Source organism: Choloepus didactylus, chromosome 17 (genome assembly GCF_015220235.1).
Source record: "Choloepus didactylus isolate mChoDid1 chromosome 17, mChoDid1.pri, whole genome shotgun sequence".
Classification (NCBI taxonomy): domain Eukaryota; kingdom Metazoa; phylum Chordata; class Mammalia; order Pilosa; family Megalonychidae; genus Choloepus; species Choloepus didactylus.
The window spans coordinates 30815476-30829464 of NC_051323.1; the positions used below are offsets into that span (position 1 = coordinate 30815476).

The following is a 13989-nucleotide window of genomic DNA, read 5'->3' on the forward strand; positions in this document are numbered from 1 at the left end:
TATTTACTCTAAGTTGAATATGGAAATAGAGGAAATGTGAATATAAATGAAACAAATTATTTTTTTGAAGGACAATTTTTAACAAAAAATTTTCTATGTTTGTGTCCTCTAGGGCATGCTTTAAGAAATTGCCTCGCATTTTGAGTTTCAATACTATGCGATACACATTCAATATGGTAACTATGATGAAAGAGAAAGTGAACACACACTTTTCCTTCCCGTTACGTTTGGATATGACACCCTATACAGAAGACTTTCTTATGGGAAAGAGCGATAGGAAAGAAGGTAATTTTTTCCCCTCACACTCTCCCTCATCTATGTTTATTGTAAGTCTCCATAATAAGATAGTCATAATTATAAGGTTGTATCAGCTAAATATTCAACAAAAATACATGGAATCCTAGGAAGGAGAATGTTCCTAAAGACAGTAAGGCACAGTCAGTCAGTCAGGCCATTATTACTTAGTATCTGCTAGAACCTCTGTTCAAGGCATTGTGCTAGGCATTTGGGACACAGTGGTAAATGAGATAAACATGATCCCTACCATTGTGGAACCTAAGTCCAGTGGGGAAGTTTTATATTGAACAAGAAATTGCAAGCATAATTTACTGTCTCATAGGACAGTGAATGTATCATGAGCCTGGGAAAATTAGGGAACCCTTTCATTTGAAGGTTACATCTAAGCAGAGATGTGAAACTTGAGAAAGAGCAAGATTGAGAGAGAGAGATGAGCTCTGGGAGAAAGGGAGGAAGGGTGAGGAGAAGGGCAGAAGGTGATGGCCAGATCATTTATTGTTTTATAGGCCATGTTTATAGTTTTGAGTTTTATTCAATGTGAAATCATTGGAAGGTTTTAGTCAGGGAAATGACATAACCATATGGGCATTTGGAAAATGTGGTTATGACTACAGTGTTAGAAATGGATTAAAGGATAATGAAAGGTGTGTGGGAGATCATTCTAGTATACCATGGAAGAGAAGATGGTGGCTTAGATGAGAAAGGATACCAACAGGGATGGAGAGAACTGTTAATAGGACTTGACTGACTGAATGAATGAATCCAGTAAAAAGGTACTGACATCTATTCAATATTCTGTTAATCTTGCAGTGGTGGGAATACAGTGACAACAAAGAACAAGTAAGGTCTCTGCTTACACTAAGCTTACATTTTAGTCGGTCTGGAGGAGTAGGAGTCAAGAATGACTTTTGGGTTTCTGGCTTGAGCAGCTGGGTGAATAATGGAGCCACTATTTTAAGACAACTTCAGGAAAAGAGGGAATGTGATCAGTAGTGTTGAATAAGAGAAGCAGAAGTTCCATTAAGAATAGGACTGAAAACAATCTAGTGTGTATAGGAGGTCTTTGGTTGTCTTTATAAGAACAGTTTCATTTGGGTTTTGTAATAGGATGGTAGATTGCAGTGACTTAAGATGGCACTTGGTTTATAAGTTATTATTTGTATTTCCATAAATTGTTATTTCCATAATCCATTGGTTTTCAAACTTATGTATAAGTACGTCAAGGTCCATGGTGATGAATAAATGCAAATGGTGAGAGAAGAAAACAGAAAGGGTCCCCAGCTCTTGCCTCTTCCATTTCCCTTTAGCCAGAGATGTTCAGTTTTACTTAATTAAGGGTCCTGGTAATGTTTTATTTGTATCAAAAGTTCTGCTGATTTAAATTTAAAACATTTGAAAACCACTGTGCTTTATACCCTAAGCTTTAGGAAAAAGAATCATGTTTTAATCTTTATACCCCAGTTCCTGGCCCTTAGAGGGTATCCCAGGAAATGTTTTACTTTCCCTAAATGGAAGAGGAGAGATGTAAACAATGAATGTAGGCTGTTCTTTGAAGAGAAGAGCATACTCTTTGAAGAAAGTAGAAAATTTGGGTAACTATAGCTATATAGCTATAAAGGAACACAGACGTAAGGGAGGAAATTATTTCAATTAGGATTTGATTGTTTTGTAGGAAATGAGTCAGTAGAGATGATAGGTTTGAAAATTCAGGGGAAGTTAAGTAGTAAACATTGTATAAATGAGTCCTAATTTTTGTACCCCTTATTATACCATTTGGAAAATTATAAAAGGACTACTGTTAAAACTCAGTAGCTATATTTTTTTTTTTTTTTTAATCATTTTATTGAGATATATTCACATACCACGCAGTCATACAAAACAAATTGTACTTTCGATTGTTTACAGTACCATTACATAGTTGTACATTCATCACCTAAATCAATCCCTGACACCTTCATTAGCACACACACAAAAATAACAAGAATAATAATTAGAGTGAAAAAGAGCAATTGAAGTAAAAAAGAACACTGGGTACCTTTGTCTGTTTGTTTCCTTCCCCTACTTTTCTACACATCCATCCATAAACTAGACAAAGTGGTGTTTGGTCCTTATGGCTTTCCCAATCCCATTGTCACCCCTCATAAGCTACATTTTTATACAACTGTCTTCGAGATTCATGGGTTCTGGGTTGTAGTTTGATAGTTTCAGGTATCCACCACCAGCTACCCCAATTCTTTAGAACCTAAAAAGGGTTGTCTAAAGTGTGCATAAGAGTGCCCACCAGAGTGACCTCTCGGCTCCTTTTGGAATCTCTCTGCCACTGAAGCTTATTTCATTTCTTTTCACATCCCCCTTTTGGTCAAGAAGATGTTCTCCGTCCCACGGTGCCAGGTCTACATTCCTCCCTGGGAGTCATATTCCACGTTGCCAGGGAGATTCACTTCCCTGGGTGTCTGATCCCACGTAGGGGGGAGGGCAGTGATTTCACCTTTCAAGTTGGCTTAGCCAGAGAGAGAGGGCCACATCTGAGCAACAAAGAGGCATTCAGGAGGAGACTCTTAGGCACAAATACAGGGAGGCCTAGCCTCTCCTTTGCAGCAACCGTCTTCCCAAGGGTAAAACTTATGGTAGAGGGCTCAACCCATCAAACCACCAGTCCCCTATGTCTGTGGTCATGTTAGCAACCATGGAGGTGGGGTAGGCGAATACCCCTGCATTCTCCACAGGCTCCTCAAGGGGGCACTACATCTTTTTTTTTTTTTTTTTTTTTTTAACTTTCCCTTCTTTTTTCAAATCACCTGTATGAAAAAAAAAGTTAAAAAGAAAACAAACATACAATAAAAGAGCATTTCAAAGAGACCATAGCAAGGGAGTAAGAAAAAGACAACTAACCTAAGATAACTGCTTAACTTCCAACATGTTCCTACTTTACCCCAAGAAAGTTACATAATATAGCAACATTTCAGTGATCTTGTTCTTACTACAACCATCAGAAATTAACAGACCATAGTCATTTCTGGGCATCCCCAGAACGTTAAATAGCTTATCTGTTCTTCTTGGATTATTGTTCCCCCTTCCTTAATTGCTCTCTACTGCTAGTTCCCCTACATTCTACATTATAAACCATTTGTTTTACATTTTTCAAAGTTCACATTAGTGGTAGCATATAATATTTCTCTTTTTGTGCCTGGCTTATTTCGCTCAGCATTATGTCTTCAAGGTTCATCCATGTTGTCATATGTTTCACCAGATCGTTCCTTCTTACTGCCGCGTAGTATTCCATCGTGTGTATATACCACATTTTATTTATCCACTCATCTGTTGAAGGACATTTGGGTTGTTTCCATCTCTTGGCAATTGTGAATAATGCTGCTATGAACATTGGCGTGCAGATATCTGTTCGTGTCACTGCTTTCCGATCTTCCAGGTATATACCGAGGAGTGCAATCGCTGGATCGAATGGTAGCTCTATATCTAGTTTTCTAAGGAACTGCCAGACTGACTTCCAGAGTGGCTGAACCATTATACAGTCCCACCAACAATGAATAAGAGTTCCAATTTCTCCACATCCCCTCCAGCATTTGTAGTTTCCTGTTTGTTTAATGGCAGCCATTCTAACCGGTGTTAGATGGTATCTCATTGTGGTCTTAATTTGCATCTCTCTAATAGCTAGTGAAGCTGAACATTTTTTCATGTGTTTCTTGGCCATTTGTATTTCCTCTTCAGAGAACTGTCTTTTCATATCTTTTGCCCATTTTATAATTGGGCTGTCTGTACTATTGTCGTTGAGTTGTAGGATTTCTTTGTATATGCAAGATATCAGTCTTTTGTCAGATACATGGTTTCCAAAAATTTTTTCCCATTGAGTTGGCTGCCTCTTTACCTTTTTGAGAAATTCCTTTGAGGTGCAGAAACTTCTAAGCTTGAGGAGTTCCCATTTATCTATTTTCTCTTTTGTTGCTTGTGCTTTGGGTGTAAAGTCTAGGAAGTGGCCTCCTAATACAAGGTCTTGAAGATGTTTTCCTACATTATCTTCTAGGAGTTTTATGGTACTTTCTTTTATATTGAGATCTTTGGTCCATTTTGAGTTAATTTTTGTGTAGGGGGTGAGGTAGGGGTCCTCTTTCATTCTTTTGGATATGGATATCCAACTCTCCCAGCCCCATTTGTTGAAAAGACCATTATGGCTCAGTTCGGTGACTTTGGGGGCCTTATCAAAGATCAGTCGGCCATAGATCTGAGGGTCTATCTGTGAATTCTCAATTCGATTCCATTGATCTATATGTCTATCTTTGTGCCAGTACCATGCTGTCTTGGCAACTGTGGCTTTATAATAAGCTTCAAAGTCAGGGAGTGTAAGTCCTCCCACTTCGTTTTTCTTTTTTAGAGTGTCTTTAGCAATTCGAGGCATCTTCCCTTTCCAAATAAATTTGATAACTAGCTTTTCCAAGTCTGCAAAGTAGGTTGTTGGAATTTTGATTGGGATTGCATTGAATCTGTAGATGAGTTTGGGTAGAATTGACATCTTAATGACATTTAGCCTTCCTATCCATGAACATGGAATATTTTTCCATCTTTTAAGGTCCCCTTCTATTTCTTTTAGTAGAGTTATGTAGTTTTCTTTGTATAGGTCTTTTACATCTTTGGTTAAGTTGATTCCTAGGTACTTGATTTTTTTAGTTGCTATTGAAAATGGTATCTTTTTCTTGAGTGTCTCTTCAGTTTGTTCATTTCTAGCATATAGAAACATTACTGACTTATGTGCATTAACCTTGTATCCCGCTACTTTGCTAAATTTGTTTATTAGCTCTAGTAGGTGTATCGTTGATTTCTCAGGGTTTTCTAGATATAAGATCATATCATCTGCAAACAATGACAGTTTTACTTCTTCTTTTCCAATTTGGATGCCTTTTATTTCTTTGTCTTGCCGGATTGCCCTGGCTAGCACTTCCAGCACAATGTTGAATAACAGTGGTGACAGCGGGCATCCTTGTCTTGTTCCTGATCTTAGAGGGAAGGCTTTCAGTCTCTCACCATTGAGTACTATGCTGGCTGTGGGTTTTTCATATATGCTCTTTATCATGTTGAGGAAGTTTCCTTCAATTCCTACCTTTTGAAGTGTTTTTATCAAAAAGGGATGTTGGATTTTGTCAAATGCTTTTTCAGCATCTATTGAGATGATCAATTGATTTTTCCCTTTCGAGTTTTTAATGTGTTGTAATACATTGATTGTTTTTCTGATGTTGAACCATCCTTGCATGCCTGGAATGAACCCCACTTGGTCATGGTGTATGATTTTTTTAATGTGTCTTTGGATTCGATTTGCAAGTATTTTGTTGAGGATTTTTGCATCTATATTCATTAGGGAGATTGGCCGGTAGTTTTCCTTTTTTGTAGCATCTTTGCCTGGTTTTGGTATTAGATTGATGTTAGCTTCATAAAATGAGTTAGGTAGTGTTCCATTTTTTTCAATGTTTTGAAAGAGTTTGAGTAAGATTGGTGTCAGTTCTTTCTGGAAAGTTTGGTAGAATTCCCCTGTGAAGCCATCTGGCCCTGGGCATTTATTTGTGGGAAGATTTTTGATGACTGATTGGATCTCTTTGCTTGTGATGGGTTGGTTGAGGTCTTCTATTTCTTCTCTGGTCAGTCTAGGTTGTTCATATGTTTCCAGGAAATTGTCCATTTCTTCTACATTATCCAGTTTGTTGCCATACAGTTGTTCATAATATCCTCTTATAATTTTTTTAATTTCTTCAGGATCTGCAGTTATGTCACCTTTTTCATTCATTATTTTGTTTATATGGGTCTTCTCTCTTTTTGATTTTGTCAGTCTAGCTAGGGGCTTGTCAATCTTGTTGATCTTCTCAAAGAACCAACTTTTGGTGATATTTATCCTTTCTATTGTTTTTTTGTTCTCTATGTCATTTATTTCTGCTTTAATCCTTGTTATTTCTTTTCTTCTACTTGGTTTAGGATTGGTTTGCTGTTCATTTTCTAGCTTCTTCAGTTGATCCATTAGTTCTTTGATTTTGGCTCTTTCTTCCTTTTTAATATATGCGTTTAGTGCTATAAATTTCCCCCTTAGCACTGCTTTTGCTGCATCCCATAGGTTTTGGTATGTTGTGTTCTCATTTTCATTCGTCTCTATATATTTAGCAATTTCTCTTGCTATTTCTTCTTTAACCCACTGATTGTTTAGGAGTGTGTTGTTTAACCTCCAGGTATTTGTGAATTTTCTAAGTCTCTGATGGTTATTGACTTCTAATTGTATTCCATTGTGGTCAGAGAATGTGCTTTGAATAATTTCAATCTTTTTAAATTTATGGAGGCTTGTTTTATGTCCCAGCATATGATCTATTCTGGAGAAAGTTCCGTGAGCACTAGAAAAGTATGTGTATCCTGGTGATTTGGGATGTAATGTCCTGTAGATGTCTGTTAAATCTAATTCATTTATCAGATTGTTTAGGTTTTCAATTTCCTTATTGGTCTTCTGTCTGGTTGATCTATCTATAGGAGAGAGTGATGTGTTGAAGTCTCCCACAATTATTGTGGAAACATCAATTGCTTCCTTTAGTTTTGCCAATGTTTCTCTCATGTATTTTGTGGCACCTTGATTGGGTGCATAGACATTTACGATTGTTATTTCTTCTTGCTGAATTGCCCCTTTTATTAGTATGTAGTGGCCTTCTTTGTCTCTCAAAACATCCCTGCATTTGAAGTCTATTTTATCTGAGATTAATATTGCTACACCTGCTTTCTTTTGGCTGTAGCTTGCATGAAATATTTTTTTCCATCCTTTCACTTTCAATTTCTTTGTGTCCCTGTGTCTAAGATGAGTCTCTTGTATGCAACATATTGATGGTTCATTTTTTTTGATCCATTCTGCGAATCTATATCTTTTAATTGGGGAGTTTAATCCATTTACATTCAACGTTAAAACCGTGAAGGCATTTCTTGAATCGGCCATCTTATCCTTTGGATTATGTTTGCCATATTTTTCCCTCTCTCTATTAATATCCTTTATTGTACCCATACCGAATCTCTTTAGTACTGAACCTTTCTCCAAGTCTCTCTGTCCTGTCTTTGTTTCTCTGTCTGTAGGGCTCCCTTTAGTATCTCCAGTAGGGCAGGTCTCTTGTTAGCAAATTCTCTCAGCATTTCTTTGTCTGTGAAAAATTTAAGCTCTCCCTCAAATTTGAAGGAGAGCTTTGCTGGATAAAGTATTCTTGGCTGGAAATTCCTCTCTCTCAGAATTTTAAATATATCGTGCCATTGCCTTCTCGCCTCCATGGTGGCTGCTGAGTAGTCACTACTTAGTCTTATGCTGTTTCCTTTGTATGTGGTGAATTGCTTTTCTCTTGCTGCTTTCAGAACTTGCTCCTTCTCTTCTATGTTTGACAGTGTGATCAGTATATGTCTCGGAGTGGGTTTTTTTGGATTTATTCTATTTGGAGTTCGCTGAGCATTTATGATTTGTGTATTTATGTTGTTTAGAAGATTTGGGAAGTTTTCCCCAACAATTTCTTTGAATACTCTTCCTAGACCTTTATCCTTTTCTTCCCCTTCTGGGACACCAATGAGTCTTATATTCGGACGTTTCATATTATCTATCATATCCCTGAGGTCCATTTCGAGTTTTTCAATTTTTTTCCCCATTCTTTCTTTTATGCTTTCATTTTCCATTCTGTCATCTTCCAGGTCACTGATTCGTTGTTCAACTTCCTCTAGTCTTGTACTATGAGTGTCCAGAATCTTTTTAATTTGGTCAACAGTTTCTTTAATTTCCATAAGATCATCCATTTTTTTATTTAGTCTTGCAATGTCTTCTTTATGCTCTTCTAGGGTCTTCTTGATTTCCTTCATATCCCGTACTAGGGTCTCATTGTTCATCTTTAGTTCTTTGAGTAGCTGCTCTAGGTGTGTCTCTTCTGGTCTTTTGATTTGGGTGCTTGGGCTTGGGTTATCCATATCGTCTGGTTTTTTCATATGCTTTATAATTTTCTGTTGTTTTTGGCCTCGTGGCATTTGCTGTCCTTGATAGGGTTCTTTTAGGGTTTGTAGACCAGTTGAAGTCCTTATCTCTAATTTATCAGATCTACAGCTTCGTGGAGTACACTTTCTCTAACTAACCAGCAGGTGGCGTCCACGAGCCACCTGTTCTCCACAAGCCAGATCTCCCCCGCTTAGCCTTTTTGGTGAGTGGGGGAGTGAGTCTTGTGGGGCCCAATTGGTGTCCCAAGCTTGCGTGTGTAGTTGGTGTTGCCTGCCCTGTATGTGGGGCGTGTTTCTGGGCAGTCGGGGAGGGGGGGTGGCCCTAACAATCAAATCTCCCTGATGATCCTAGAGTTTTAAAGCTACTGCAATAGTCTAATCCTTCAGTTCAGTCCTGCCACAGTTTGTCTCTGCCACTGACCCACAAGTCTTTGGTATTGGCGTATGGCTCCTGAGACTTGCAAGTGGGCCCCTCTTCCAGGCTGTGCACCCCGGGTCCTCTGTTGAGGGATGACTGTGCTATGTCACAGGTGAGTGCCGTCCCCCCAGGGCAGTTCTGGGCTGCTGGGCTGTGTTGGGAGGCTCCCAGTCTGCTCAAATGATGGCTGAATGGGGCTCTGTTAATTCACACACTGCTCCCCCTTCCCAGCTCTGGGACATTCAGCTGAGGTTGCAGGGAAGGCTAATGTCCACGCCCAGTTTTGTGGTGTGTGCCTGTTATTTGAAGCACTTCAGTCACACTGGGTTGTCTGGGGCAGCTCTGGGCTATGGGGCTGGCGATGGGCAGGAGTGTTTCCTGTCCACCAGGATGGTGGCTGTGAGCGGACGCCCCCCTTTTCTTGGGAAGTTGTGTTGTTTAGTGAATTTTCTCAGCCACTGGATTATTGCCTTTTGTCTCAGAGCTCTCTTAGTTCTGCTCTTGACTTGACATGCCCAAATTTCAATTCTTTGAAGCTTTCTGTATTGAGCTTCTTAGAGTAATTGTTTTAGAAAAAGCAAAAAGGATTAAAAAAAAAAAAAAAAAAAAAAAAAAAAAAAAAAAAAAAAACGGCCCTCCTCAGAGATCTAATGGGTTATTGAAATGCTAATAGACAAAGCAACCAGGGCCATTAAGGAAAGGTGCCCTGGGCAGAGAGATCAGCCTTGCTTCGGGATTTGCATATGCGCCTCAAGGCCTGATCTCCGCCCTTCCCCTTTCTGTGTTCACCAGAACTCCAAAAATCCTCTGCTTTTACTTTGGAGCTTCTCGTGTTGTTTTCCTTCTATGCCCGTCTCCTCTCTGCTGGGCTGGCTGCTCTCAGAGTCTCTGGTGTCTGGCCTCAGTCTATCTATGGTTGGAGTTTGAATCAGTAGAATGAGTTTCCGATGAGAGCAGCCACTGCAATTCTCCCTTCTCCTTCCTGGAGCTGACAGCCCCTCCTCCCCCGGGACTGAGCCTGGCAGGGAGGGGCGCGGGTCCCCTGGCCGCAAAAACTTACAGATTTCGCTGATCTCAGCAGTTCCACGTTTTCATGAGTGTTGTATGAATTATGCCCAAAGACAGATTGCTCTGTGGTGTCCAGTCCACGCAGTTCCTGGCTTTTTACCTACTTTCCTGGAGGAGTAACTAAAACATACAGCTCACCAGTCTGCCATCTTGCCCCGCCTCCTCAGTAGCTATATTTGATCATATTTTTCATGTTTCCATGTAGCAGATATTTATGCCAAGACAAAAGAATTTTTTGGGCCACAAGTGATCCGTTCAGAATTGTATCCTAACACTGACTACATAAGCACATCCAAAATCCTCAGCCACTGCTTTGAAACTGTGAGCTGTTTCTTCCTCTCCACCTATTTGTTACTTAACTTTCCAGTTTAAGACTGCCCTGACATTAACCAAATTTGCTATCATTTCCATGCTCCTGATTCTGCTTTTTTCCTTTCTATGTGGTGCTGGGTGTACAGATCATAAATCATAGATCTTCAAACTTCTGATTATACCATTCTGTAATTTTTCCTTACCATCTTTTGTTGCCTTAGGTTTTAAATCATTTGAGACAGGAAGTGTATCATTTGTTTGCTTTGTTTTTATCTATACAAAGCTCCTAAAAGACAGTGTTTCCTATCGATATTGGAAGTATGCTACTTGTACAATGTACCATTTTCCTTAACTCAAGACTAAAAGGCATAAATTGTTTAATGACTTTCCACATCTTGTGTTTGCCTAATCCTAATAAAGATAAAATAGAATGAAACATTTTATACTATAGATAGCAAAAGGACTAGCCAGATTAAACAAAAAGAGAATGTTTTATATTTATATACTATGTTGAGGCTGTCCATAATCATGCACTGACATTTGTTTTTCAAATAATTTGTGTTATATGTTCCTTAAAGTAGTAGGAGACAGATGGTGAATGACTAATAGAGTTGTTTTGTACCTATTTTAGTTTATAAAGTATTTGTGCCTATTTCTGTATATAAAGTATGTTAATTATATAAAGTGATTCTAAGATGTCACTGCAGTTTTCAAATTTATTGCCATTATTTCATGTAAATCATTTCAGGTTTTAAGGAAGTCAGTGATAATTCAAAAGATACAGAGAGCTATGAGTATGACTTGATTGGAGTAACTGTTCACACAGGAACAGCAGATGGTGGGCACTATTACAGCTTCATTAGAGATATAGTGAATCCACATGCTTATAAAACCAATAAGTGGTGAGTGTTTTTACTTTTATTTTTTATTCTTATTCTTTCTGATGTAAGGAAAATGTTCAAAAATAGATTGGGGTGATGAATGCATAACTCTATGATGGTACTGTGAATAGTTGACTGTATACCATGGATGATTGTATGGTATATGAATATATTTCAATAAAACTGAATTTAATTTAGAAAAATAATAAATGATGAGTTTAAAATACTTTATTCTTTGAATTTTTAAAATCTTTTTTTATTTTTAAAGTATAAGTTGATAATTTTCCTCTTCAGATATATTTTAGTTTTCTAAAAAATTTTCCATAAAAATTAAAAAAAACAAAATTGTTAAATGAAGGCGACCTTCAAAAGATAATATGAACCGATTGCCCAGTATAAATCAGTTGTTCTTTATGGATCTCTGAATGCTTGAGAATTTGATGAATATTCTCCCCAGAAAAATGAACACACACATTTTTTTGCCTACAAGTTTAGGAAATTCATAGACAACATTGCACTTCCTTAATCTTACTTTTTGTTCACTAATTCATGAGCTGTTTATTTCAATGTCTTATCTAGGGTGGAAATTATATATGTGTTGTATATATGTGAGGTGGAAATTACTTGCATGTTCCCCTATGTTCACCATACTTCTCCCCACTCCCCATTCTTCTTAAAACTTTTTATTAAGTTAATGGTTGGAAGTCATGAAAATAGCTCCTAAGAGCTTTTTGGGGGGAGGGGGTCTTCATATGTTGTTAGGGAGAGTCTCATGCACAGACAGTATATGCGTGCTTGGCGTTGTTCTAAGTGTTGGGCAAATTGCTTTGAACAAAATGTGCTTTGCTGAATTGATCTGCAATTAGCAGAATGGCTTCGTTCACCTATTTCTCACTCGTTCAACCAAAGCTGATGGTCTCTTTTACTTTTTATTAATATCCGTTTGAATGTTTTTCCATTAACTTTGAATCTTTTTTTTGTTCATAAATTTTGAAATTGTATCTTTCTCTTGGGAAGTTCTCCCATCACTTAATCTTTCTGTCCAGTAGCTTTATACGTTAAATTTAAGTAAATTTCTTATTCTTTGTTTCTTTGAACTCTTTTGTTAATCCTGGATTGTGAGTGGACCTATCAGATTTGAAGATGCTTATGATTGTGTTGTAAAATTTTACAACACAAGTTGTTAAAAACAAGAGTGTGGTTAGAATTTACCTCATGAAATAATTATTTCGTCGGTATTTGAAATGTATCAGTATATAATCCAAGTATTTAAAAAAAACAGGCATACTATAGATTCAGTATTTATTTACATGTTTGAGCTATACTGTGTTCTCTGCTTTAGGTACCTTTTTAATGATGCTGAAGTGAAACCTTTTGATTCTGCTCAACTTGCCTCTGAATGTTTTGGTGGAGAAATGACGGTAAGTGTTATTCAGAAATTATTAATGATTTGTGATTGTCCAAGTGCTTTGAAACATTCATGAAGTCCATAGCAGTCATTTAACTTTAATTGCTATGATTAAATGTAAAATTTATTCTGCTGTTATTTATTGAAAGTTAGAGTGTTCAGAATATACTACTAGGTACTGGGAAATATTAGGAATTACTATTTCTCCCTTCAGCAAGCAGAACTTTCCATTTGTATTTGTGAATCTTATTTTCATTATCAAACCATCACTAAATTATTGTATCTCTAGATGTTATTTCTAGGATATTTCCTTTAAAAAAAAAAAAAAAACCCAAAAGACAGAGAAGAAAAGAAATTAGTAAACTTTGCTAAGTTGTTCTCTTCAAAGGCAGTAAAAAACTACCTTTTTCCAGATTTTTCAGAATTAAAGATCTATTTTATTTCCTTATGCTTTTATATACTGTATGTTAAAGTACCTTGAAAAAAACTGTTTTGCATCTTTGTTACCAAGTACCCTCAGCCAGAAACTTCTGCAACTGTCTTTTCTTATCACAACATCATTCATAATGCTTCCTATCTACCTCCCTCAGCCTTTTTTTTTTTTTTTTAATCTTTTCTGTGACAACATACCTGAAGCTCTCCAGAATTACCTATAGTAATTTTCACCTTCCCACTCATTAGGATGTAGCTCTTAAGTTGTCAAAAGCCCCACCACATAACTTTCTTCATATTTCAAGTTTCCAGTTGTCCCTATACCATCTTTTCTGCAACCTCCCTTTGTCCTATGGTTATTTTTACTTTTCTTATTCAAATCTCAGATCTCTACTGATTATCATGCCTTCTTGGCCTCTTTTCCCTTTCTCTCTCTTTCCCATCATTTTTTACTCTTCTTCATTATTTCTTTTGTGATGGTCTGTGGTTAACTGTTGCCCTCTTCTGATACTTCTTCCCGTGAAGAAGTTGTGTTGCTTAATGTGCATATTGACAAATCCATTTCATCTACAAAAAGTTATTCATGCCTCAGAGGTTCAAATCTTTAGTTTTGAAAGATTGTTGGAGACAGAGATATATATGGACATGGTGTATGCCTAGGCCTTTAATTCTCCTGAGGAATATCGTGAGTCTCGAAACAAATTATAGCTTCATGTCTATGAAATATTTCAGTAATCTTTTCTTATTTATAATGTTGCTGGGAAACTACAGTTTTAAATTTAGTTTTTATTTCCACTTACTGATCACATTACACAAATTAAGCCCAGAGCAACTATTTTCTTGTAATACCTACCTTATTTGTTTTCTTTTGTTATTGTAAAATTTTTTCAATCTCAGTTTTACAGCATTTTCAGTGGAAAAAAGTGTAAAGAATGATGTTAAAATACATTGGCCACATTTGTGTAGTACACAGGATTTTATGATTGTAGTACTATTTGAGAACGATTCACAAAGATATATTAAATGTATAAAGATAACTTTTAAATAGTTTTAAAATAAATATAATTTAGTACCCATTTTTCAAGAAGAAAAACTTTTTTTTTTTCAAAACAGACCAAGACCTATGATTCTGTTACAGATAAATTTATGGATTTCTCCTTTGAAAAGGTAACCATTTCTTT

General features: G+C 37.0%; 1 protein-coding gene across 5 annotated transcripts in view; it reads left to right on the forward strand.

Annotated features, from left to right (window-relative positions):
* The window catches only part of USP34 (ubiquitin specific peptidase 34), a 371878-nt gene that overhangs the window by 315153 nt on the left and 42736 nt on the right, over positions 1 to 13989 (forward strand). For all 5 annotated transcript variants that reach the window (XM_037806728.1, XM_037806730.1, XM_037806731.1 and 2 more), the window contains exons 49-52: positions 113 to 285; positions 10836 to 10989; positions 12311 to 12389; positions 13922 to 13975. In XM_037806728.1, the coding sequence (XP_037662656.1) occupies positions 113 to 285; positions 10836 to 10989; positions 12311 to 12389; positions 13922 to 13975 (460 nt within the window). The remainder of the gene's footprint in view (positions 1 to 112; positions 286 to 10835; positions 10990 to 12310; positions 12390 to 13921; positions 13976 to 13989) is intronic.